At 51.9% G+C, this 24,925-nt stretch overlaps 5 protein-coding genes and 6 pseudogenes across 5 annotated transcripts; 7 read left to right on the top strand and 4 right to left on the bottom strand.

Annotated features, from left to right (window-relative positions):
- Positions 1-2,537: 2,537 nt before the first annotated feature.
- On the top strand, positions 2,538-3,607 carry SAPIO_CDS10129 (uncharacterized protein; the record flags this gene model as incomplete). The annotated part of the gene is made up of 4 exons (XM_016783774.1): positions 2,538-2,544; positions 2,652-2,931; positions 3,050-3,253; positions 3,301-3,607. 4 exons carry the CDS (start codon positions 2,538-2,540, stop codon positions 3,605-3,607), a joined length of 798 nt encoding a protein of 265 aa, XP_016639213.1.
- A 405-nt stretch (positions 3,608-4,012) lies between these two features.
- SAPIO_CDS10128 lies at positions 4,013-4,423 on the bottom strand (annotated as a pseudogene; the record flags this gene model as incomplete).
- Positions 4,424-4,587: 164 nt separating this feature from the next.
- On the top strand, positions 4,588-4,878 carry SAPIO_CDS10127 (annotated as a pseudogene; the record flags this gene model as incomplete).
- A 1,612-nt stretch (positions 4,879-6,490) lies between these two features.
- Positions 6,491-7,239, top strand: SAPIO_CDS10126 (uncharacterized protein; the record flags this gene model as incomplete). Its single annotated transcript, XM_016783773.1, has 2 exons — positions 6,491-6,527; positions 6,644-7,239. The coding sequence occupies 2 exons, from the start codon at positions 6,491-6,493 to the stop codon at positions 7,237-7,239; spliced, it is 633 nt and encodes a 210-aa protein (XP_016639212.1).
- Positions 7,240-7,624: 385 nt separating this feature from the next.
- Positions 7,625-8,305, bottom strand: SAPIO_CDS10125 (annotated as a pseudogene; the record flags this gene model as incomplete).
- A 1,004-nt stretch (positions 8,306-9,309) lies between these two features.
- On the top strand, positions 9,310-9,840 carry SAPIO_CDS10124 (annotated as a pseudogene; the record flags this gene model as incomplete).
- Positions 9,841-12,587: 2,747 nt separating this feature from the next.
- Positions 12,588-13,817, top strand: SAPIO_CDS10123 (annotated as a pseudogene; the record flags this gene model as incomplete).
- Positions 13,818-14,491: 674 nt separating this feature from the next.
- On the top strand, positions 14,492-16,021 carry SAPIO_CDS10122 (annotated as a pseudogene; the record flags this gene model as incomplete).
- A 530-nt stretch (positions 16,022-16,551) lies between these two features.
- SAPIO_CDS10121 (putative glycine dehydrogenase [decarboxylating], mitochondrial) lies at positions 16,552-19,823 on the bottom strand (the record flags this gene model as incomplete). Its single annotated transcript, XM_016783772.1, has 3 exons — positions 16,552-16,613; positions 16,675-17,193; positions 17,264-19,823. The coding sequence occupies 3 exons, from the start codon at positions 19,821-19,823 to the stop codon at positions 16,552-16,554; spliced, it is 3,141 nt and encodes a 1,046-aa protein (XP_016639211.1).
- Positions 19,824-21,623: 1,800 nt separating this feature from the next.
- On the bottom strand, positions 21,624-22,727 carry SAPIO_CDS10120 (putative nuclear pore protein NUP57; the record flags this gene model as incomplete). The annotated part of the gene is made up of 3 exons (XM_016783771.1): positions 21,624-21,728; positions 21,784-22,427; positions 22,499-22,727. 3 exons carry the CDS (start codon positions 22,725-22,727, stop codon positions 21,624-21,626), a joined length of 978 nt encoding a protein of 325 aa, XP_016639210.1.
- Positions 22,728-23,443: 716 nt separating this feature from the next.
- Positions 23,444-24,325, top strand: SAPIO_CDS10119 (uncharacterized protein; the record flags this gene model as incomplete). Its single annotated transcript, XM_016783769.1, has 4 exons — positions 23,444-23,463; positions 23,603-23,830; positions 23,973-24,105; positions 24,179-24,325. The coding sequence occupies 4 exons, from the start codon at positions 23,444-23,446 to the stop codon at positions 24,323-24,325; spliced, it is 528 nt and encodes a 175-aa protein (XP_016639209.1).
- Positions 24,326-24,925: the final 600 nt, after the last annotated feature.

The following is a 24,925-nucleotide window of genomic DNA, read 5'->3' as shown; positions in this document are numbered from 1 at the left end:
GAAAAAGGTAGCTCGGGCCGGCGGGACGAGACTTGAAAGTGACAGCAGGTGGCAGGTCAAGGTTGGACCCTGACATCAAGGACATGACATCATTATTTTATTTTTATTTTGCCTTCATTTTTCTTCTTCTTTTTTTATTTTTATTTTTCACTTCCTTTTGGACAAGCACTACGAAGTAGATCGTGGACAATTGGATGTACTTGTAAATTCTTGGCAATTCTCACTGGGGATCTACGTGTTTTGAAATGCCGTGCCGATTAGGTCTGTAGAGCCAGGATGAAGGAGCGGGCCGCGGCGTCGTGGGGAAAATGACCACGCGGTTTGGCGGGAAGGTGTGCCAATGTGCGCTTGCAGTGCGCTTCCCTGGGCAAGAACGAGAAGTGGCTGGGCAAAGGAGGACACGTCATCTTGGGGAATTGCTGAGTGAGGATTCAATGTTGTGTAATGGTCGCGGCGATGCTGGATCGGAGAGATCAATCGTAATGGTGGTGGTGGTGGGGAGGTGAAAATGTGGGGTAATGATGAGAAGCTTGGGTGATCCTGGATTATCTCTGCTCTGGAGGCATGGGCGGATGGGAGATGCAAAGAGCTGGCGATTAGCGCTTAGTCACATTACCAAGCGCTAGGCAAATTGATTTCTGTCTCTATCCCATATTACCTTTTCTCCAAAAGGGACTTCTCGCCTCGTAAAGTTTATTCTTGCTAGTTTTTGGCCTGGACCCTAAGGTGGGAGGGGAGACCGGTACTTCTCTCAAGAGTCGGAGGGAGTTGGTTTACATTCAGTCCGTTCCAGCATCGAGCATCTGGAATCGGGCATAGAGAAACGGGGAGCATTGGGAGAAGACAGCGGGAGACAGTGGCTCGCGTCGTGTGCCTGGCTGGCCGATGAGTTTCGTGGAGGGGCTCTTGTTGATGGAAATCGGTATCCGGCATGCGGGTGGGTATGTGGGCATGTTCGAGCCCGGCGTTATTTCCTGCCCTTCAGGGACCATTCGAGGACATCCTTTTTTTTCTCTCTTTTTCTATTTTATTTTATTTTAATTTTTTTATTCCAATTTAGTTTTTTTTCCCTCCAGAGGTCGGGTACACCCAACCTACCGAACGCAGGAATTGTCCGGTTTTTGACAGAACTCAATCCCCAGTTCTGTTGCCGCAAAGTTATCGTCAATTCGGCAAGGAAGCAGAAGATGTCAAGAAACCCATTGAGACATGACAAGGTCGGTGACTCGGCTGATTAGATCCATTGGTGGATCAATAGAGTGATGACGACTTGAAGAGGTCCAGCCACAGCCACGTACACGCAAAGTTTACTCTGGTATCGACCCAGACGACATGGAGGAGACTATAGCTCTCTTGAGTTCCTAGCCAATCGCTAGCCCCATGGACTTTAAACCACATCCTGCATCCTCGCAGCTCTTCGCTTCCCAGCTCCATGTCGATCGATCTTGGTCTCCCGCCACCTTCGTCATGTGCCGAGTTTTTTCAAGTCGCCTGCTCTCCACCCACACGCCACCATTTCTACCTCACCACACCACTACGAAGAAACAGACAGACCTATTGGCAGTTGTGTACCCCGTAGTGTACTCCGACGGGTCGATTTCTTGGGAATGCGGATACTTGGTAGACGATAACATAGAGAAAAGAGCAAAGCCCCGGATATGCGTGGCACACGTCAGTCATCGTCGTAATGTACCCCATCAAACACACTTGTAGTACATCATGGTCTCAATAGTTTAGACTATCGTGAGGACGTCGTGCAATCGCCCAGTCGCGCGGTGTCCCTGTTAGACCAGACCCTGCGTACCGACGACTAGTACTCGTAGACTCTAGGCCCGTGTTCGCCATGTTCCTCGTTGACCCCTCCCAGAGACTTTTCTGTCGAGATGCAACAAGGTGACTCGACGAGAACTGTTGCATCATCAACCTAACCTTAAGAATACTCGCTTCTGTCCACAGTCGTCTTCGGTCGATATCTGCATTCTCTTCATACGTAATGCTTTTCTTAGCTTTTACGCTGCCTTCACCTACTTGGTACATTTCCCTGTCAATTTTGCATTTTCTATAGCTCTTAAACCGAGACCTCGATCTTCGATATAATTCGCCTTGTTTTCCTCCTCCCCTCTATCAAACCAATTTCTCAAGCTTTGGAGGAAACTCTGCACACGAGACTGAACCCTTTGTCTCACTTGATCCCCTCGTACCTTTTTCTTTCCCCTTCCCTGCCACGCACTTTTTTCAAGGTAAGTTTCGGCGTTCGCGATCACCTTAAGCTTTGGGTCGAGGGCTTGTCTCACCTGGCTCGACCCTGTTGGATGAGCTCATGGTCTATCCTGAGTCAGGCAATTGCTGGCGCGATGCCACAAGACAGATCTTATACCGCGACATGTCCAAACGAGGCTGACACTCTTTTCTTTGTTCTCTCTTCTCTCTAGTGCTTCTCGGTTACCGCCCTCATCTCTGCGAAATCTAACCGTCGCGAGATTGAACTAGCTGTGATACGAAATCCAAGAGCCAGAGCCCGCAAAACCACTGCAACCATGCGTCGTATGTCCAACTCTCTACTCGACTTTTGTACAAGATAAATTGAAATGGCGAAAGAGAAAATAAAATATAAAAAATAATAAAAGCTAACAAACCATTTCCCCCCGAAGGCGCCCCCTTAGGCCTCGCTGGTCTCCTCCTCACCGCCACCGCCCTCCTCTTCCTCTTCTTCCTCATCCTCTCCGGCGTCACCAACAGCACGCCCCTCAACAAGACCTACTTCCTCCAGGCCGACACCAGCGGCATCACCGGCGCCCGCGATGTCACCCGCTGGACCTACTTTTACATGTGCGGCGAGGAGAATGCCAACTGCGGCAAGGCGAGGCCCGCGCCGCCGTTTGGCAAGGCCTGGGATGCTAATGCGCAGAATGTTCCCCAGGAGTTGATGGGGTGTGTTAATCTTTTTCGTTATAATTTTTTTTCCCCGTCTTTCCCATCTGCTATCTTCTTCGTTTCTTTCCACTAGCTGCCGAAGATGTCTGGAGGAATACTAACACGATGGATATAGCTCACACGGAGGCGACACCACCTCGAGCTACTACTTTTACATGTGGCGCTTCGGCTGGGTCTTCTTCCTCATCGCCCTCTTCTTCACAACGCTCGCCTTCCTCTCCAGTTTCCTCGCCTGCTGCGGCCGCATCGGCTCGCTCCTCGCCAGTCTCGCCGCGCTAACCGCGCTGATCTTCTGGACCATTGCCGCCGTCCTCATGACGTACGTTCTCCAACCCCCCATCCGCCCTACACATTTTTTTCTATCAGGCCATTTATTAACAAGAACGCTAGTGTCACCTTCGTCAAGGCCCGCGACGTCTTCCGCCGAAACGGCCGCGACGCACACATCGGCACATACGCATTCGCCTGGACCTGGGCCGGCTGGACGGCCCTCCTCCTCGCCACCCTGCTCTTCTGCGCCGGCATCCGGAAGAAGAAGGAGAATCGCGTGCGTGCCGCCGATGATGGCTTGGCCTACGGTGGCGCCACGTACGATGCGGCGCCTCGTCATAAGAGGTGGGGGAGGAAGTCGAAGGCGCGTGATTCTAGGAGGGTGAAGAATGAATATAATTAGGCCATCTTTTTGAAAATTTTTCTTTTTTCTGCTTCTCGCGCTTGAAATTGAGTCTAAGTTGTGAAGGATGAGAAGGGGTGAGCATCTCGTACGTTGCGGGACGGGAGGATCTCGAGCTTTTCGATCCGTTTCCCTGATATGGACGGTGTTGGTCGATGGCGATGTATGGATAATGTATTTGATGGACACTCTTTAATGTCTATTCTCCTTCTTTTCTCCTTCTTTTCTTAAGAAATATTAATCCAAGAATGACTCAGATTTTTTCTGCCTTGTTCGATAGGGACGATGATAAACTGCATCCAGTCCCGCACATCGAGAGTCGCGAGTGCAGGATAACGCGACTTTTTACTCCCGCTGCTATGCCCCTCAAAAGGCATAAAGGGGAAATGGACATGGTCACTTAGACTATTCCTCAATATCCATACAATCATTTCCACGCTCTCCAACTTCGATGGAATACTCGCGGCTATACTCGCTATCGCTTGCGGAATCACTATCGTCCTCGCCCTGCGACGAGACTTGGGCATCATGCCACCTTAATAACGCTAGGACATGGCAAAGCGCGGCTCGTCTGCCTTCGCTCGACTGGAGGTTAAACCACCTCGTGCTGCGCATATAGGCGAATGCTTCATTCTCTTCATCCTCGACGATTTCCTTTTGCGCCGCCTCGCCCCTAGCATCTAGGTACTCTAGATAGTCGCGGCCAAATCTGAAGTGGATGAAGCGTACGAAGGTACTGGTTGCTGCGATGAGGAAGATACTATCAAGAGCATAAGTTAGCGCCATCCGGATGGGCTTGATTGGGTGCAAGTGCATTACTCGTTTGGTAGCAACGTCCGGTTTTCTTTCCACGTTATGACTGCCTCGCCCAAATATTGGGCTAAGCTCTCATTTGAAACAACAGGAATATATCTCTCCGTTTTCTCATCGAAATAGAGAGATTTAAAAGCTCTCTTTGCTTCAAGTAGAGCGAGGTATGGATGTTCGATACCCCAGCCATCCCTAAGCCAACGCATTCTGCAGATGCCTCCATCGTCCTCAGCAGCAACGAAACTTCCTCCAGCAATGTGAGTAGTGGTCAACTTGCGCTCCACCCGTGGCCGCACCTCCCTATTGGCAACCACGCCAGCCGAGTATTGCAGGAGACAAAGGTGCAGTGCATGTTGGAGGAAACAAGTGATGAGATGAACGGTGACTTCTTCCGGTTTGCTTCGTCGAGCCTCATGCCCATCCTCATCGACATCATTATTTATATCGGCATCAAATTCTGACGAAGAATAGTGGTCGATTGGAGAAGAGGACCCTTGAATCGCAGTTGCGGAACTGACATAGCCCCTTCGATCCACCTGTTTCCTCTCACGTTGAGGGTATACTCTCTCCTCCTCAGCGGGGTCTACACGAGCGGCCCGCGCAAGTGCAACCCAGAAGAAACCATCTGGTAACTGCATGAGCTCGCCTTCAGTCTTTGTGTAGAGGCGGCTCGGGTTTTCTCCAATAAGACTTTCAGTCCAGGAATGGCTGAGCTTCTGGTGGGAAGAGAACTGGTCCTGTTTACACAAAGGACAGCGGTCGCCGTGATCATCTTCGAGAACTGGTAGGAAGACCGCCTCCTCTTCGCGGAGGAGAAGTCGATAGGTAATCAAATGACGAAAATTCCAGCGACTCGCAGGGCTCCTCAATTCTTTCGGATCTAGCTGCGAAATGACTTGTATGTCTCCGTGCTGTGTGGATAAAGTCTTCAAATCCGCGGAGGTCTGGGCAGAGTACAACTTATATTCCATCATGAATGAAATAAAGATATACCGAGGTGTATCTAGTCAAACAATTTTAAACGAAGGGGCAGGCGATAGAGACATCACGATGAGGAAACTAGACTCGGATTAAATGCTCGCCTGGGAGGCAAAAACCGTCAATGATCAAATGTTGGGCAGGATTCTACCGGCACCCAAAGACTATTATTCTTCGCCTGCCTGACGGGATGGAGCTTCGTGAACACCATCCATCGCCCATGTAGACAGGCTAATGGCTACATTCTGGCCGGAACTGATCACTGGAATATGCATACTCATCCCTTTTCACTCCCTTAGGTTTCCTCGGTTCAATTCCTGTGGATGAGGGAGGAAATGCTTTCTTGCGCAATTCGATAATATCTCCTGAACTTGAACCGAACGATGTTGTGTTCGACGCTAAATTCAGGTACGCCTTTTAATGGACCCTCTGTGTCGGTTAAAAGAATAACTTATCAACTGGAGATAATTCACCCGCATAAACTTGGAATCGATAATATTTACTTATCCGAATTTTGATCTCATTTCAGGAGTACTCGGTGCACGCGAACCAAGCGGCCTTCGACACGACCATCAACCAAATAGTAGTCTTATAACCACCCCCCCAATCTCCCCCCTCCCCCTACAGGCATGTCCTCGTCTTCCATGGGTTTTGAATCTAACGCGAAACGAAAGGCGGAAGAAGAGCTTCCTTGCCCTTGGCTGCGGCAGTATCGACTTGATTCGCCCAGCTGCTTATCACCAACGCCCCAGGAAGTAGCTCTGCCAACCTCGTCATCGATCAACAACATCATCCGACAACATCCCCGAGTCCGTTTATATGTCACACCATTACACTGGCAAATGCGCCATTTGGAGCTTCTAGGCTGCCAGTTTGTTCCCGAGAAAGCCCGACGAAGACAGAATGGGGTCAAATCGGCTCCTGAACGGAGATGTAGATACAGCAACGCAAAGGAAACCCGCTCCTGTAGTGAGATAGTGTCGCCTAGACATCAGCAGCAGAGCGACGCTGCGACCTCCTCGACCGAGCCGGCCATTCGTGCGGCAGATCACCTACTTCACTCACACTGGAACAAATTTAAGACTTTAGCAGTTCATGACCTCCTCAACGACTACGAAATCCGACGCATTGGGTAAGTGGCGGGTTGAGGTGTTTTGTATTTGAATGCTTTGTTAATTCCCCTTCATCATGTCAGCTTCGACCTATCCTTCTGCTTCAATCGTCGCAAGGTTGCTGCTCTTCGAACAGACGGCATTTTCCACTCCTCATCTGACTCCGCCGACCCACCAACTCTTGCTTTTCTGGACCTTGAGGCTGTGGGATCGCGCCGTGATATGTCAGTTAGGATTTCAAGCTGCAACAGAGTGAATCTTCCGGTCGATAATCTCCGGTGGAAACACCAGCAGCGTCTCCGACCAACCAAGGAGATAGAGGACCCATACATCGCCGCCGTGCTGATCGCCTTAGCCCAACAGCGGCGGTGCACACAGAGCGCAGGCGCAAAGGCGAACGGGGCTATTCCAGAGGTACACGTGGAATACATTTCCCCTACGGGGCCCCCGCCGATTCCTCCACGATTGCCAGGCGATATCGCGATAGGCCAACAGGCTGTGACGGACGCTAAAGTTCATGTTCTGGCTCTTCCCGCAACGGATGAACGAAGCCTTTACTTCTACACAGCTCTCATCCCTTCTGCTTTCCTGAACCGACTTGACAGGCCGTCGCAATGGTTCTCAAGTAGTCCTGTTCTCATTTCGTACTACCGAATTCCTCTCAAGCCGAGGGAGAAGATGATACGTGCAGTCAACAGAGCGCTGTCTGCGGTACGCAACAAGACACCGTGATTTCCACATGTCTCGTCTGAGGCATACGTCTTTGACCTCCGACTCCAGCGAAACGGGCTCGGGGTGCATGAAAACGAGCTTGTTATCCACCTAATTCATGATCTCTTGGTCTTCCGCGGGCTTGTGGTCATACGAACCAGGATGAGCAAAGTACCCGTACTCACCCTTCAGATGTTGTAGAGAGCATTGAACGAGGGGAGCCCACCAGACGTTTACTATCACATTGACAACCTACTAATCCTAAAGCGGCACGCGTGTTTGGATTCCGAGGTTTTAAAAACAACTCTTATTCTCACAACCTTATGAGTCTCGTGTTCGTTCATTGAACAAGGCGCTGTCAAGAAAAACGAAAGCGGCCCGCTGGCCGGACCAGGTTGATCATGGATCATCGTCCCCCCTTAGAATCAGTGGATGGAGGGGCTGGCGGGCCAAAGTGAACTGGCCCTTGAAATATTGGGATCCATTGCTGACCTAGCCCAGTGTTGATACATTGAACCCCGTCTCTGGAATTCACGTTCTGGGGTCCCGAGCCATAGTTGATTATCGTGAAGGATCCTCGAGCCTGGTTTGGAAGTGACGGGGGAATTTGCCGCACTTCATCGAGGGCATTTTGCAGCTCTTTGATGTGGGCTTTGGTCGCATGGCCGAAGTTCTGTACTATATCGATAACAGCTTCGAGAAGCTCCATCGTCACAGCTTCGACTCCCCCTCCATTTCGAGCGGTAGCCTTGGCGTATCGACTGGTCGCTGGCTCATCGGATTTGTGGGCAACGCTTGAAAATAGCCGGCGCAGGCAGAGAACTTGGCTCTGGCAGTACTTGAGGGGATTGAGGATATATTGGGAAGATCCGTGTTGAAGGTTAGGGTTCGATTTCATGCCGTTGAAAGTCGCAATGAGGGTGAGCAGCTGTTTCGCGACATCCCCAAAAGCTGGCGGCGGATGGCCTTGACCGTCGCCATCGCCTTCGCCAAGCTTGTTTGAAATTTTCCGAAGTAGATCGAGCTCAACGCCTATCTGGCCGACGATGGACTCAATTTCGTAGCATTCGACTCCAGGGACATCCATGACGAGATTGTTAATGGAGTTTGATTTTGGCAATGGTTGGGTAACGAGATTACTTCTGGAAGGCGAGTGGCATGGCTCTTCACGGGAAATATATATCGACGACGACTACCCCTAAACTATGAAGATAACCTCCGGCGTTGACATACGTCCTGTTACAGTGAAGGAGAAGGCACTAGACGAATATCGCAACAGCTCCTTGCTTCATAGATTGACGACCCCATGTTCCAGAGACTCGGGGGGTGAGGTAGCGCCACCGACTAGAATCTAGAATTATCTCCCGTTGATTTAAAGCTGATGCCTCAGTCGATACCCAGATTGCACGCATAAATGTCACATTGGAAGGGCGGTTACGCAGACCGACGGCAATCTGTATTGTATTGGCCTCATTGCCAGGCCATGCAAGGCAAGGGCTATTGGCCTGGCGGAACATCGAAACATGGAGTTGGGTAGTGAGGACGTTTCAAAGAGAATGACGGGAAAGAAAAGAAACAGGAAACAACGAGAAGACAAGACAAGACAGAAATCGAGCCAAGTTAAGTCTGTTCTTTGTTCGAACCAGCATCTCAAGTTGGACTTGGGTGAGAGTGTTTGATAGGGAGGGGGAAAAAAGAGGAAACAGGAAACAGGAAACAAAGGAAAGACAAGACAAGACAAAAATTCGAACCAAGCTAGGTCTGCTTTTCGCTCAAGCTGGACTTGGACGAGAGAGCTTGATATCTCAACCCGATTAACCAAATCTTAAGACCAGTAATCTCAATCCGACTCGCTAGCCATCATCACTCTCTCCCACTCTTCCTCACAACGAAAGCTCCACGAAAATCACTTCTCCTCTGCCACGAAACCCGCCAGGCTCGCCGCGTTCTAATCGGTCTTACACCGGTCAAGCGATGTCCGGTGCAGAGATCGTCGGCATCATCGCGGGGATTTTTACCCTATTAGATGCTTGCGCCCGGGTTCACAACGCCGGTAAGAAAAACAGCGGCCTTCCATCAGTGCTCGGCGACATGGCCGGGAGGATTAAACTCATCCAAGACACGCTCCGCACGGCTGAAGAGGGCCTGACGGAACACAGGCAAGACAATGACATGGAGACGGTGGTAATGCCTACTCTACAGGCTTGCAAGAAGAAAGCGGAAAATTTAGAGTGTCTCCTCAGGGAGGTTGCCGCGCGAGAGGGGACGTCATGGTTCGGGAGATGTTGCCTAGCAATTCGGGCCCTTCGGAAGAAGAGGGCAGCTGAGCGTCTCATGAGAGGGATACGATATGACGTGGATCTCCTCACCGGCAATTATACCGTCAAGGCCCTAACCGGGAATAACACCGGGCAGCCCTCGGAGTCGACAGAAGAAGCTGCATATTCTCCATTACCGCCTCCATGCCCGGGAAATGGTGCTACTATCGGAGGCGTTTACAACTACGGCACCGGCCCCCAGAATATTCATTCGGGGAGTGGAACCCAGATTAACAACAACGGCTCTGGCTCCCTGTTCAGCGGCACTTTCCAGGCGCCATTTCACTTTGCCCTTCCACCATAGCCACCTGCGCCCCGTTGACTGGAATGAAAAAGGAAAACAAGGACGGGTTTCCTATCTCATCTTTCTTATGTCTGGACACGCATCGAGAACGTCATGTACTGTTACCATCCATAAATGCCTCCGTCTGTGTAACAAATATTATACAACCGAGGTCCTGTCGCGTTTTCCTTCATTTCCTAGCCACCCCTCTCTGTATTCAGGCCTAAAGTTAAATGGTCTCCTACCTCATGTGGTGTCTCCATGCGTTCCGAGGATGTGGTCGGTGATGTGTTGAATCGCCGATCCATGTCGTCTAGGTGATCAATGGGGGTTGAGAGATCTACCTCCGTGATGCTGCACCAAAAGACCCACACCAGGATAACAGCCAGGAAAGTGAACAGAGTCTCGAATAGAGCCCCGTCCATTCTTCCCGCAGTGCCATTACATATGTGCGGGCTAATCGTGTAATTGAAAACCTGACCCAACGCAAAGAGAAGCGCGGTGCCGGATAGGGGCAACAGGGGTACAATCCACCGTAGAACACCTAGAACAAGAATCACGTTCAAGATGTAAAACGTGACGATGAATACCAGTGGCGCGAGCCGGTATAAAATGTAAAGTGCCATGTGTCGGTTCGGCGGGCTGTTAACTTTGCACCCACGGTGCGTACCCCGACCATCCGAAACCAGTGTCCATGGTTATATAGCCGGTAATAATCAGAAGAACGAGAGCAGAGGGAATAATCATGATTTTTACCGAGAGACAAGTTATACACTTAGCGATCTGTCACCAGACCACAGAATTAAGGAGGAGGACCCAGGAAATGGCAATGGTGAAGCCAAGGTGCAAACTTGTGAACAACTGGCTTGCCTGTAAGCATAGGAGACAAGATACAGACCGGCAATCTCCAAGTAGAGAGAGAAGAGAAAAAATATCAAGCATAGTTTTGCTTACCATTCGGGTAGTACTACCTACTGGCAATCCCCACTGAAAAGATTTCGCAGAATGAAGTGAGCGAGTAGCCGACTAAGAAGAGCCGCATCTCGCTGTTTCCAAATCAGCACAACAACCTACAGATTTGCATTTCCATCAATGAGAAAGCCGATTACTGACGGCCGGAGGCCACCGATCTCATAAAAGAACGTTTATATAAGTGTGTGGAGGCGGCGATGGCGATTCCACATAACAATATAGTGCCTTCACAACAGTCGGTATTGGCGCTTGAGCTTGACATGGGGTCAATGGCGATTCAACCTATATCCCCCAAGCGTCTACCACCAGGTAAAGGTATTCCGCTCAATTCACAGCCTCCCCATGGCCCAGTTTGATTGTAATGTATAGATAAGACCTTAAGATGAAGTTGTTAGCAACGAAGCACAGAACACGCTGCCAGTGATATTGCAAGCAGTCGTCCCCAGGAAATGGCCACACCTTGGGAATCATAAACGTACATTGCACACAGGAAGGGTGGAATCTCGGCAGAGGTCCTACGATCCCAAGGAATTAGTCCCACGTTATAGAGAGGCCCAGTTGCCCAGCGGCGCGTAGCTTGCGACCCACAAAGAAGTTACCAAAGTTCGTAGACCCCATTGGAACTAACTAGATATGCGGCTGGAAAATGATCATGAGAATGCCTCACCGAAAGTTGGTTCCCAATAATAATAAGGCAATTTGAAGACACAATACCAAGACTAGATCGTCCGTTTTAGTACCGTGCCTTCCTCCTCTACAGCTTGGCAGCCAGATGGGGGATGAAGAAGCGGTCATAGGGAATGAAGTTGATCTGTCAGAGATATGTTAGCAGTCAGTCGTGTAGTGAGGTGTTCTATAGCTTCCTAGGCAAGCCAACGCCCTTGCCGAGGAATACAATCCCCAAGGAGAATGGAATGATCGTTCGTAACAAGACTTCGAAATTCCAAACCAAAACAGGAAATGTAGCACCGGTAATATATACAATCTCATTCCATAATCCTATTATCAGGGCCAATCTACCAACTGGGCAAGATAGTGTAAAGCTGCCATGCTTCCTCACTATCGCTCCGTAGCCGCCTGAGCCTACTTTGACTATGTTCATCACAAGGAAGCTATTTTTGTAAGCTTTATAGTAGATCCATTCTTGATGTTACAGAATACTGAAAAAAATACTTTTAGAATAAGATACAGGTATATTGCGAGGTTTAAGGATAAGCAATGACAGTTCAGACTCTTACAGTCCAGGCAAATAAGGCCACAAAGCGGTTCCTTGTCCTGGCCTCCCTGAAACGTCCAAAGAAGGGAGAATAACCCAACAATAACGAAGCTAGAGCACAAAAGAGCTATGGAATGGTAGCTTGAGAGTTGTTATAAATCATGTTCCTATTTCCACATCGATGCGCAAAGACTTAGGTTGAGAAGAAAGCTGCAGCTCAGGAAGATAAAACCATATCTTTCCATAGAATGATTCAGCTAAAGAAGACATTAAACTACCTAGAAATAGCTATCATATATATATATATATATATATAGGCCAGATAGCTAGCAAGGAAGGATAAGGGTTGGCTTCGACCTACCTCATACATCGAGGTTATATTAATATCCTAACTCACTTATAAAGCATCAACACTCATTAAAAACGAAAACACCCCTTTCCCCATTCATACCACAGCCAACTCCACCTACTTTAGAGTCTGGGAAACTACAGAAGTCGACGATAACGGAGAAGTGAGCCGAGGACAAGCCAACTGCAGCTTTCATCCCTCCCTCCCACGCGAGCACGCACACAATCGAAAATGGAGCAATCTAGAGAAAGATCTGCGGCCAACCGCACTTCGCAATCCCCAAGGGAGGCAACATCCCCTGTTGGAGACCAGGCTGGGTATGTGAGGCAAGACAGGTTTACGATTGTGAGAAACTTCGGTTCCGGAGCTCAAAATGTGAACACTGGATCAGGTATTCAGAATATTAATACTGGTGGAGGTACCCAGCACATCGCCTGCATCATTGGTAACACAATGCACTTTCACAGAGACCAGGCTGAGGATGTGGGGCAAGCTGGGTTTACTATTGTAAGAAACTTCAGTTCTGGGGCTCAAAATGTGTATGCCAGACCGGGCATTCAGATTATTGCTGCTGGTGGAAGTTCCCAGCACGACGAACATTCCATACAGATATCAGCACCTCCAAACGAACTGACATCAGTGCTACCTCGGCGTGAACTCTCTGATCTAACATCTGACTGCTTGGCCAAGCTGTGGTTCGCCGGGATCGACAATAGAACCGATGGTATAGAGTCAGCTGGGACATGTGAATGGATTCTTGACCACCAGGCATATAAGGACTGGACCGACAGCGATCGAGCCTTGCTCTGGATCAAGGGGAAAGCCGGCCTGGGGAAGTCAACATTGATGGATTTCATCTTAAACTACCAGTCAAGAAATGATTCGCTGCCAGAGGGGCTGGATTTCGCCTTATTCTTCTTCTTCCAAGACCAGGGAAACCCTCTTCAGAAGAAGTCGTTTGAACTCCTCCGGTCTCTTCTCTTCCAGATCCTTTCGCGGCTTCCTGGCATGCTGCGTAACTTCGTCACGGATTTTGGCACCCAGTATGCTGCTGCGGAGAGGGCTGGCGAGGGCTGGCATTGGTATCTAACAGATTTGCAGGATGCTTTCGAGTCATCGCTCTGTGAGATCTTAAAAACCTACTCGGTCTGGTTATTCATCGATGGGTTGGACCAATGTAGTGAGAGGGACAGAGCTGATCTATTCGAAATGCTGAAACATGTCATCGAAAAGCTCTCTCCTCAAGCCAGCAATTACAGGCTCCACATTGCCATAGCCTCGCGTGAAGATGCGCTTCCCCTGCCGATAAGCAAATTCGAAATTTTCCTCGACGAGATGAATCGCAATAGCATCTCGGCCGACGCAGGACGCAAGCTATCCGGAAGAGAGAATCTCGACGGCCATACGTTGGGCGGAGGAAACCAGCCACGGGGCCGTGGTAAATCTCCTCGCACCGCTTGAGCCATGGTAAGCCCGCTGATCACTTTTATGGCTCCGCCATGTTTGCAGTACGAGAACGTTTGGAGCCTCATAGAGTTCTCAGCCAAGCAGACGGCTGATACGTTTGGGTGACCCAAGTAGATGGGGGCCCAGTTGATAGATATCAGATAGGGCACAGATTGTCATGGATTTCTTTTATTTCGTGATAAGCAGAGGGGGTTTCTGGATATAGACGGCATCTATGTTGTACTCTCAATGTTCGAGTTTCTGGTGCATCGGAACATGCGCCAGCTGGCCTAGTGGCTTCGAGTAAATGCGAGCGTAGTCTTGGTGCTAATTGATTTGTATTTGCTACCCCGCCAAAGATATCATCACCAAAATTTTGAAGAATTTCTAATGCCCCGCATTGCTGCTTCCAAATCTGAAAATTTACCTCCCTCCAATTGTTCCTTCCTCAGCGTCGGTCCTGATTACCAAGCAACAACTTATTGCCCCGACTCTCCAACCGCTCCTTCCTCGTGCGTACCTCCTACGGTATAGAGCCGAGGACTAGGAGAATATATATCACCGCTGTTGGGCTTCTGCGTCGCTCAGTCCTCCTCCCACAGAACATCTCGACGTCATACTCCAACCCCGCCATCAACTATCCATCCCACCTTTTCGCGAAATCTCACCTCCTCCCACAACCACCCACCATGTCCTCCAGCCGCGACAACGACCCCAACCACCCCGACGATGACCCCATTCTCGCCCAAGATGAAGTCGACGAAGAAATCGCCCTCGAAGACGACGGCGACGTAGCCATGGACTCCGACGCCGACTCCGACGCCGAAGAACTCATCCTCCAAAACGACTCCATCGCCTACTTCGATCGCCACAGGGACTCCGTCTTCGCCATCGCCCAGCACCCCGTCTACCCTTCCCTCATCGCTACGGGAGGCTCCGAGGGCGAAGACGACGATGCCCCCGGGAAGGGCTACGTCATCGACACCTCTGCCGCGCCACAGCGTCCCGTCCTCCCTGCCAGCTACAATGCTGATCCTTCCGATCCAACCGCGGGCGAACGCCCAGGCCTTGAAGCCCTTTTCGAGATTGATGGACATACGGATTCGATATCAGCGTTGGCGTTTACTCTGCCCAAGGGCGAGGTGTTGGTCTCGGGCGGCATGGACGGAAAGTTGCGCGCGTACGCCGTGGACGTCAAGCCCGGCCGACCCTGCAAATTTACCCTTTTGGGCGAGACGCAGGAGGTTCCCGAGGTGAATTGGATCGCTCCCTGCCCTTCGCCCGAATACCCCAACACCGTGGCCCTCGGCGCCGTCGACGGTTCCGTCTGGGTATACACCATCGACCCCTCCGACTCCGCGAATCCCCTCCAGATCACCCAGTCCTACTTCCTCCACACGGGCTCCTGCACAGCAGGCGCATGGACCCCCGACGGCGCCCTCCTCGTCACCGTCTCCGAGGACGTGACCCTCTACGTCTGGGACGTCTGGGGCCTCGTGGCCGCCAAGGGCCTAGGTAGCGACAACGGCACCGCCGTGTCCCTCACGGGTGCGGATCAGCGCTTCGCCGTCGAGGGCGGGTTCTACTCCCTTGCCATCGAGCCCAAAGGTGCGTACGTAGCCGTCGGTGGCGTGGGCGGCGCCATCCGCATCATCAGCCTTCCGCGCCTCTCGCAACAACCTCAAGCTCGCTCAGGAGGCGCGGGGGGTAAACAAAAAGCCAGAGGGGCGGCAGGCGGGGGTGAATCTTCCGCCGGCGGTCAGATCCTCGCATCCATCCAAACACAAACGGACACCATCGAGACCCTCGCCTTTTCTACGCTGTCTTCTGGTGCTGCTGGCGCGGCTGCCCAAACTACCCTGCTTGCTGCGGGAAGCGTCGACGGAAGCATCGCCGTCTTCGACGCGTCGAGACGCTTCGCCGTACGGCGACACATCCAGCACGCGCACGGCGAACACGCCGTCGTGAAAGTCGACTTCGTAAAGGGCCAGTGGCAGCTCACCTCGTGCGGCATGGACGGCGTCGTGAGGAGGTGGGATCTTAGGGCAGGTGGCTCCGCGGCCGGTGCTGCGGGTGCTGATGGTGGTTTGATCAAGGAGTGGAAGGGTCACAGGGGAGATGGCGAGGGCGGTGGTGTTTTGGGTTTCGTGCAGGGGGAGACTGGGGAGAGGGTCGTTACTGCGGGTGATGATTCGGTTGTGCTTGTTTTTGAGGCGTGATTTTTAGGTTTTGTTTGTTTCGGGATGAGATGTCTTTGGTTGATTAGAATAGAGGGCCAAGGGAATAAAAATTTGTCTTGTTTGTGATACCACATCCTCTTTTCACGCATGCTCTTTTGGTAAGAGAGAACCACACTTCTGGTAATCAAATATGATGAAGTCTATTCTGTAGAGGATCTGTATCTTATTTTCCTCTATTTAATATCAACTACAAGAATCCCCCGTTTTCGAGGGTCTAGGAATGTCCGGTTGAAGCATGGATCGATCGTTTCCCAAGACCATAATTTTTCCCCTTCTTTCTTCTAAAGAATCATTTCCCAAAAAAAACCAAAACCCAATGATGATGAAATCAGAAAAGCAGATAGTAATAGTGTAAAAATGCCCCAGGGACGCCGGAAGTTGAATTCTGTGTCGGTCCAGAATGGGTTGACGAAAGAATATGCCGTAATATCAAGCCAAGATCATTTCCAAAAAGCGACTCATCATGCTCTCTTGTCGAGGTTATGTGAGTTCAAACAAGGACGTCGGGTCTACTGTTTCGTGGTGTCCTCGACCGGAGGGCAAGTGCAGAAGAGGTTCAGATCGCCATAGGCTAAGACGCAGTCAGTCGGTCAATCCACACCGAAAAAATGATCTCACAAGTTTGAACTCACTATCATCCACCCTGGCAACGCTAGGCCAGAACTTCTTCTCCTTAAGCCACGCCACAGGATACGCAGCCTGCTCCCGCGAGTAAGGCCTATCCCACTTGCCTTGTCCATCGCCCTCCACGATATCCGACATGGGATGCGGCGCCATCTTCAAAACGTTACCCTCCCTCGGCACCTTGCCCTCCTCGACGTCGCGAATCTCCTGCCTAATCGCCACCAACGCGTCGACGAACCGGTCGAGCTCCTCCTTGCTTTCGCTCTCCGTCGGCTCGATCATGAGTGTGTTGGCGACGGGCCAGCTCATGGTCGGGGCGTGGAAGCCGAAATCTTGGAGACGCTTGGCGATGTCGATAGCCTCGACGCCGGCGGATTCCTTGAAGGGCCGGGCGTCGAGGATGAACTCGTGAGCGCAGCGGCCGTGCTCGTTGGTGTAAAGGACCTTGTAATGGGGCTTTAGGCGGGCGAGGAGGTAGTTGGCGTTGAGGAGAGTGAACTTGGTGGCCTTGCGAAGACCGTCGGTGCCTATTATTTTAGTTAGTATTAGCGGATTGGGGGCAGGGGGGACGGCGAAGGGTAGGAGAAGGAGACATACCCATAAGCTTGTTGTAAGCCCAGCTGATGGGCAGAATGCTGGCGCTACCATAGGGCGCGCTGCTAACCATCGGCTGATCCGCCTGAGGAGACTTGGCAGGCAGGAAAGGAACAAGATGTTTCTTAACACAGATTGGGCCAACACCGGGACCACCGCCACCGTGGGGAATACAAAAGGTCTTGTGAAGGTTGAGATGGCAGACATCGGCACCAATCTCGCCGGGCGAGCTGAGACCAATCTGGGCATTCATGTTGGCGCCGTCCATGTACACGAGACCGCCGTACTGGTGCACAATCTCGCAGACCTTCTTGACTTCGGGCTCGAACACACCGTACGTGCTGGGGTAAGTGATCATCATGGCGCCGAGTTCCTCGGCGTGCTTCTTGCACTTGGCCTCGAGATCCGCGAGATCTAGGTTACCAGTGGTGGCGTTGCACTTAACGGGGACCACGCGCATTCCCGCCATGGCCGCCGAAGCGGGATTCGTTCCGTGGGCAGAGACGGGGATAAGGCAGATGTCACGCTTGGGGCCGGGCTGCGTCTCGTGGTACTTTCGGATGACGCGGAGACCGGCGAATTCTCCCTGAGCGCCCGAGTTGGGCTGAATGGAGGTGCCGTCCATACCGGTAATGGTGGCCAGCTGCTCCTCCAACTCGCCAATCAGACGCTGGTAGCCGCGGTTCTGCTCGGCAGGGCTGTAAGGATGCTGGTTGGCAAATCCGGGGAGGGTAATGATTTCCATCTCGGTCGTTCCGTTAAGCTTCATCGTGCACGATCCTAGAGGAATCATAGAGTGGACAAGCGACAGATCCTTGGATTCGAGGTGGTAGATGTAACGGAGGAGCTCGGTCTCGCTGTGATAGGTGTTGAAGACGGGGTGGGTCAAGAATTCGGAGGTACGCTTGACAACAGAGGGTATTTGGATTGACGAGGACTCGCCAACCTCCTGGACAGCCTGCTCGAACGCCTCCTCATAGGAGACGGACTGGTTCTTGGTAGCAGACTCCTTGAGGACCTTCTCGAGGAGAACTTGAAGATCCTGCGGCGTCAGCTGCTCATTCACACTGATTCCGACATCGCCATTGCCAAAGTCTCGCAGGTTACAGCGCACCTGGCGAGCCCTCTCAAGAATAGCCTGAGCTTGCTCGCCAGCCTTGAGCACAACGGTGTCGAAGAGGACGCGGCCCTGCGGGTCAAGCGAGCTCTTCTCGGTCTCGATGCCGTAGAATTCAGCTACGGCCTGTACAAGACGAGCCCAGGTCGTAAGCTTCTCGGCCTGCGCCTTGAGGCCGCCAGGACCGTGGTAGATAGCGTACATGGCATTCATATTGGCGAGGAGCGCCTGAGCAGTGCACACATTGCTCGTCGCCTTTTCTCGCCTAATGTGCTGCTCACGGGTTTGCAGAGCCAACCTCAAGGCGGGGTTTCCAAGGCGGTCCTTCGAGATACCAATCAATCGTCCAGGCATCCTTCGCTTGAGGTGTTCCTGGACCGAGAAGAAAGCAGCGTGGGGACCACCAAAGCCTAGAGGAATACCGAAGCGCTGGGCGCTGCCGAGGGCGATGTCAGCACCCCACTCGCCAGGAGGCGCGAGGGTCGTGAGGGCGAGGAGGTCGGTAGCGGCGCTGAGAAGGGCGCCCTGCTCATGAACGGCATCGGCGAGGTTCTTGAAATCGTGGACGTGGCCCCTCGTGTCGGGGTACTGGACCAAAACACCAACCAAATCCTGACCCAGGGCCTTGATGGTCTCGAGCGCCTCAGCCGAAGATACATCTACAACCTTGAGATCCAGCTTGAAACCCTCGGCTCGGCTCTTCATCACAGCAAGGGTCTGGGGATGGACACGGTCGGAGACGACATACGTCTTGCCGGGACGCTTCTGGCGAGACGCGGGCAGGGCGTGAAGCGACATGGTCATGGCCTCTCCGGCGGCGGTACCCTCGTCAAGAAGACTGGCGTTTGCGACGGGAAGTCCAGTAAGATCCGACACAACAGTCTGGTAGTTCAAAAGACTCTCGAGACGGCCCTGGCTGATCTCGGCCTGGTAGGGCGTGTAACTCGTGTACCAAGCGGGGTTCTGGAGAATGTTCCTTGCAATGACTCCGGGCGTGATGGTCGGTGAGTATCCAGCGCCAATGAAGTTTGTGAAAGTCTCGTTGCTCTCGGCCATCTCAATCGCCTGACGGGCGACATCTCGTTCATCCAGAGGACGGCTCTTGGCCTGAGAATCCTGGTTGAGCAGCTCTCGAGACGTAGACAGAATGTTGGCGGGGATGACCTGAGCGATGAACTCATCAAAAGACTGGGCAGGCGGGGAGAGCGCCTTGAGCATCTCCACGGCCTCTCCATCATCCGGGCCAATGTGCCTGCGGGGGAACGTATCCGACTCAGTTACCATGAGCGGCCTCACGCGCTCAGTGAAGACGGCGGCTCCATTGCGAGTCGACGTCGACAGGTACGCCGCGGACCTCAGAACCGGGGAAGGGCATAGCCTTGTCGTGTAAGTTGCGAGGCGCGGGGCCTTTGGCAATCGCCGCAATGTCAATCGTCGCATCGCCATTGTAGTGATGAGGCGGCTTCAATGAGCTTCCTCCGAATTGTGCTGAAGAAGCACGTGGCCGTATATCTAGGGTCTTTCTCTTTAGAAAATGAGTTTTTGCTCGTTGAGGAAGCCCGAGATCGGATCACCTCGGCTTACTTCGAGTGGGTGGTGGGGAGTTTCAACAAGAAAAAAAAAGGGCCCGCAAGACCTCGAGTTACTCACACCCGAGACGAATCAATTCAAGGCCACCGCAACAACACCATCCGGGGTAATGATGCGTGCTGGAGAACTGGGGCGAAAACAGAGAGCAATTGATAAAATAAGGTGGACAAGAGACGTCTGGGCCCAGACAACCAAGCTCTGTGTTTGGATCTGGTTCCTGGAGAAGAGGGATGGAACGTTGGAAGTCAATTGATTCTTCTAGTGCAGATGACTCCAAGCATATTTACTCCGACGTTGAATGCTAGCAAAAGGTCTAGACCGCCTGAGGATGAATACATTACAAAAAAGCTTCTTATCTCCGCTGCTGTTCCTTGTCCCTTCCCAGCGGATGTGGACCCCGATTTCTCTTCGTTCCAGGCCCGCGTCCAGTGCTCTTGCCGCTTTTTGTGCGTGATGTGGGGACTTCGATGGTGTAAGTAGTGTAACGAAGTACTGGGTAGACTCGGCTGATTCCGGGTACCGGATATTGGATATCGTCACAATTCGCCAGCACAAATCATATCAAATTCCGCGATATGTTCGCATATGAAAATATGCAGCGGCAAGCGTCGGTTTATCTTCGGCTGAACCTTGCCACTCCCATGCAAGGTACGTCACTCGCGGGTTTTTGGGTTTGTGAAGAAGTAGTTCACTTTGCTGAAATTTTTCCAAGCTAAAACCAGAGCAAGGCGAATATCAACCACGACTTTTTATCAATCGCGAACCGCTGCATACCGAGATCCCAATTCCCCGATAACTCCTTCTAATCTAATACTACCGCCAAAATGTTCGGAGGATGTATGTGATGACTCACAAATGCTGAGGAGAGAGGAAATCTCCGAGGGATACAGAACCAGTGACTGACAGCTCTTTCTTTCGCAGTTGCGCCCCCCCAGATCTCCGAGGAGGAGATGAAGCACTTCGAGGCCGAGGCTTCCTTCACCGTCCAGCGCTCCCTCGCCGCCGCTGTCTTCCTATACCTATGTATGATTTCCTACGTGGATAAATCGGACCTTGTATCGCGGACGCCGCATGCTGCAGGCAGCACAGCTAACCTCTTTCCTTCTCCCTAGCTCCATACGCCATCGATGCCGTAAAGATGATGTTCTAACCATCCGGTCGTTGAATATACTCGAGGGGCGAGAATACGACCTGGCTACAAACGGCGACTCCCAAAACCTCCATATCGATGGACGGCTTAAGTACTCCAGCGCTAGGGAGCCGCATCTAATAGGCTGCCCAATGGCAAAGGAACGAATCCATCCACTTTACGAACCAACCATTTCTTAAACTTCGAAATTCGTGTATTACTGGCATGTAGGAACATAGTTCACGGCTACAACGGGGAATCAATAGAGGCGATAATGTACATTACATAGCGTTGATGGACAAAAAAGTCCGGTTATCATTTAAAACCATCCAGCTCTTTTTTTTCTAACACATAACTCAACGCACACGGAAAACGCCTTTTCAAGTGGTGATATCTGTCATCCGCTCGGTTGGTTAATTAGAATGCGTAGTGCTTCCCCCTCGAGCAAGAAATTGTAGTCATCGCAATAAGTAAACTCTAAGGGGGTTGGTGCGGTTTAAACACAGAATTCCCCGTCCCGTACATCATCACGAGGTTGAGTCGCGATCCTTCTCCCACTGCTCAAAGTCGTTCTTGATCGTCTCGACCTCCTTCTTTAGGTGAAGAAGCTGCTTCTCATAGTCCTCCAGCACCTGCATAAACCAGTTAGCACACTTTCCATCTTGGCTGAGGGATCACGAAACATACCTTCTTAGCCTTGATTTCGGTCTCTTCATCAAGTTGTTCCTCATCCCTCGATGCAGGCTTGTTAATCTCCTGCGTCAAGCGCTCGGCATATCCCCTAATGACAATAAGCCTGCTCCACAACTCCTCCTCCTTGGCACTCAGCGCAGGGTCCTGAATCGAAGCCTCCAAAGCCTTAAGCTTAAGCCGGAGGTGGTCCTCATCTCCACTTAGAGCATATCCCCGATTCCGCAGCACCTGAACCTTGGCAGCCAATCCTATACAGCGCTCCTGCAGCACCGTGTGACGCCGCCTGGCAGCGGCCGCTCTAACGCTAGTCTGGAGATCGTGTCGGGAAAGAATCGCGTCGAGAGCGCCGTTAATCTGATGTAGCCTCGTGTTAAGATCGGCAACGGCTCGCTTCTGCGTCTTTAGACGATCGGATAGACCCGTAAAACCGGCGCACATGACGGGGATGAAGCCCGGCGCGGGTTTCTTCTGTAGCGCCTCCTCCCATTCGCGGGGGTTCTCGTGAGGTAAGGGCTTGTAGAAGGGGATGTTAGACTCGTCGACTTTGTTGTAGAAGTAGTGCTTGAACACGCAGTTGGGGTTCGCGGGGTCCCATTTTTCCATGAGTTGCTGGATCTGTTCGGTTAAAGGTTTTTGAACTGTCGCGTATATCCGTTAGTATCCCTAGGGTGGAGGGAGCTTGACTGCGGGAGGATGGATCGAAACATACGGGGAGTCTCCTTCACCGGCTGCCAGAGTGAGCTGGACAATTGCGCTTGAGATTGAGCCAAAGTGGGAAGCTGCGGCGCCTGCTGCTGTGGTTGTTGGACGGAGGCAGCCAGAGGGGCGGCCTGGCCAAAGATAGAACCCTGCGCAGGGGCGGCCTGTTGTTGTTGCTGCTGCTGCTGGGACGCTCCAAATATCGACTGGCCCGCGGGCCTCGCAAATATAGACGACATCGTGGATGAAGGTGTGAAGGGGTTGGGTGGAGGGGGATGTTTATTTTGATGGCCGTGGTCGTGTCGTGGAGAAAGAGCCGCCGAGATGCAGCGACTAGATTAGCTTGGGGAGAGCTTCATGTACTGGACTTCGGATATCTCCGACCAGTATTTGGAAAATGTAAACAGACGTCGTTGGCGTCGCGGTCGGAGGGGATATGGAGGGGAAGATGGTGTCTGGGTTGGAGTGGATGGCAGTCGGGAGCTCCAGGTCCAGAGCTACGCGAATTTTGAGGAAGGCTGAACTGGTGCGAATTTCCCGTGCCTGGGCTGCACCTTGACGACGATCTCCCAGTCAAAGTCAAACTCTCACTCCAAGAAATTCAGAAGTTAAACCTTCTATAAATGAGATAGGCTTTCGAATTGATTAACGTCTATGAATTTCTAGAAATATTCTGATAATTCATGAAATTTCTCTCATCTTGCACTTGACTGTGGGAATGGTCGAGCTTAAGTGACGAAATACGCACTGTGCTATCACACGAAATTCGGCCCCGTCTCTACAGTGTCTTTCTTTCAAATTGAAGTCTTCTCACACTGCCAAGCAGCCTCATAGAATCCGACCAATCAAAGGTCGCTTATACAATATTCACCCTCCAAAGTTCCCGACATCATCCAAAAGCTTCATCAATCCAATCCGAAAAGCCTCAGGACAACCCCAGCAGCCCTCGGTCAACATGGCGTCCCGACAGACTCAGTAAGCCCTTCCCCAATTAGCGAGACTGGTCCACATGTCAATTGGCGTCATTCTCCCCGCCCAGACGCCCCCAACCGCCGGCCAGCCGACTCCCGAATCCCCGTGAGCGAAAAGGCTAATCTTTCCATCTCCCTCGCAGGTTCAACCAGCAGGTGCTCATCGACACCACCCCTCTCCCCGCGTCGATCCCCCCGGTCAAGGAGATTGGCGCCACCTCTGCCCCTCTTCTCTCGGCGGCTTTCTTCATCGGCGCCCGGTGCCGCGACTACAACGATGACTACATGCAGTGCAAGACCGAGAAGCCCGGCCGTGGCGAGCTTGAGTGCTTGAAGGAGGGTCGAAGGGTCACCAGATGTGCCGCTAGCGTGTATGGAATCCCTTTCCACCGTATTTTCCGATGCCGGTCGCTGCTTGCCGTTCATTGGCAATGTCAGACCCGCAGGGTTGGGCGATGGTTTGCCGGGGCCCTGATTCGATGCGAAAGGCTAACGGTTTCTTGGGATGACTAGACTTAAGGATATTAACACACACTGCCTGAACGAGTTCCGCAGGCATTGGATGTGTCTCGAGGAGGGAAATCAGCAGCTCTGGCAGTGCCGCCCGGAGGAGTGGAAGTTGAACAAATGCGTCTACGAGAACCTTGTATGTGCCTCGGGAATCACCTCAATCAACCGAAAGAACAAAGAAAAAGAAAGAAATGCTAACCCCGTCCCAGAAACTTGAAAAGGTCGTTCCCGACCAGCCCAAGAACTCCACACCCGTCCACCTCAGGACGAGGCAAGTCCTTGCCGATTTCCCCCTCCTTCGGTCCCAAGGAGAACCCTTTGTTCCCCCTAAGGCCGATTCCAAGGACTCTTCGTAACGGAGAGCCAATTTGTCTCACTACTACTACTACCTTTCCATCATTTGACATAGACGTCGAACTTTGATGTGTTTGTTATACATACATGTAGCTTGTGGCGGGGCGGGTATGGATATGTACATAGGTCCATCCAGCTCTGGCTCTTAGTCTCGAAAATTAAGGTTTCGCTTTAGAATTCATTTGTACTCTCCTACTTTCGGTGAGGCATCTGAATATGTCAATATGTGAACCCCGGGCCCTACCACCCGCTTACCAGAATCTCGTGCTCGCGGGAAGTATCGCGGGCGTCATGAACCCATGTAGGCAAGCGGCTTCTCCGGGAGGAAGCAGGGCACTTAGATATTCCACTAATGACCGACACTTCTACGGAGTCCGGCGGTATTAACGGCACGCAGTATCAGCATTAGGACAGGTGCCTACCCGGCCCGGGTGCGTGACTGGTCCATCACCAAGCACTTCCCAGGCACCTGCCTTTGTTTTCCCTGCCGAGTCATTACGATGATGCCTTTCGATTCTCCTGGATCCGATAGTGACGACGATGGTTTTGGATAACAGTGACTCACCGAACCATTGCCATTGTTTTATTCTCACGCCATATCA

The sequence above is a fragment of the Scedosporium apiospermum genome, assembly GCF_000732125.1.
Source record: "Scedosporium apiospermum strain IHEM 14462 chromosome Unknown SEQ_SAPIO_0154, whole genome shotgun sequence".
Lineage (NCBI taxonomy): Eukaryota > Fungi > Ascomycota > Sordariomycetes > Microascales > Microascaceae > Scedosporium > Scedosporium apiospermum.
This window is presented reverse-complemented; position numbering and strand designations above follow the sequence as displayed.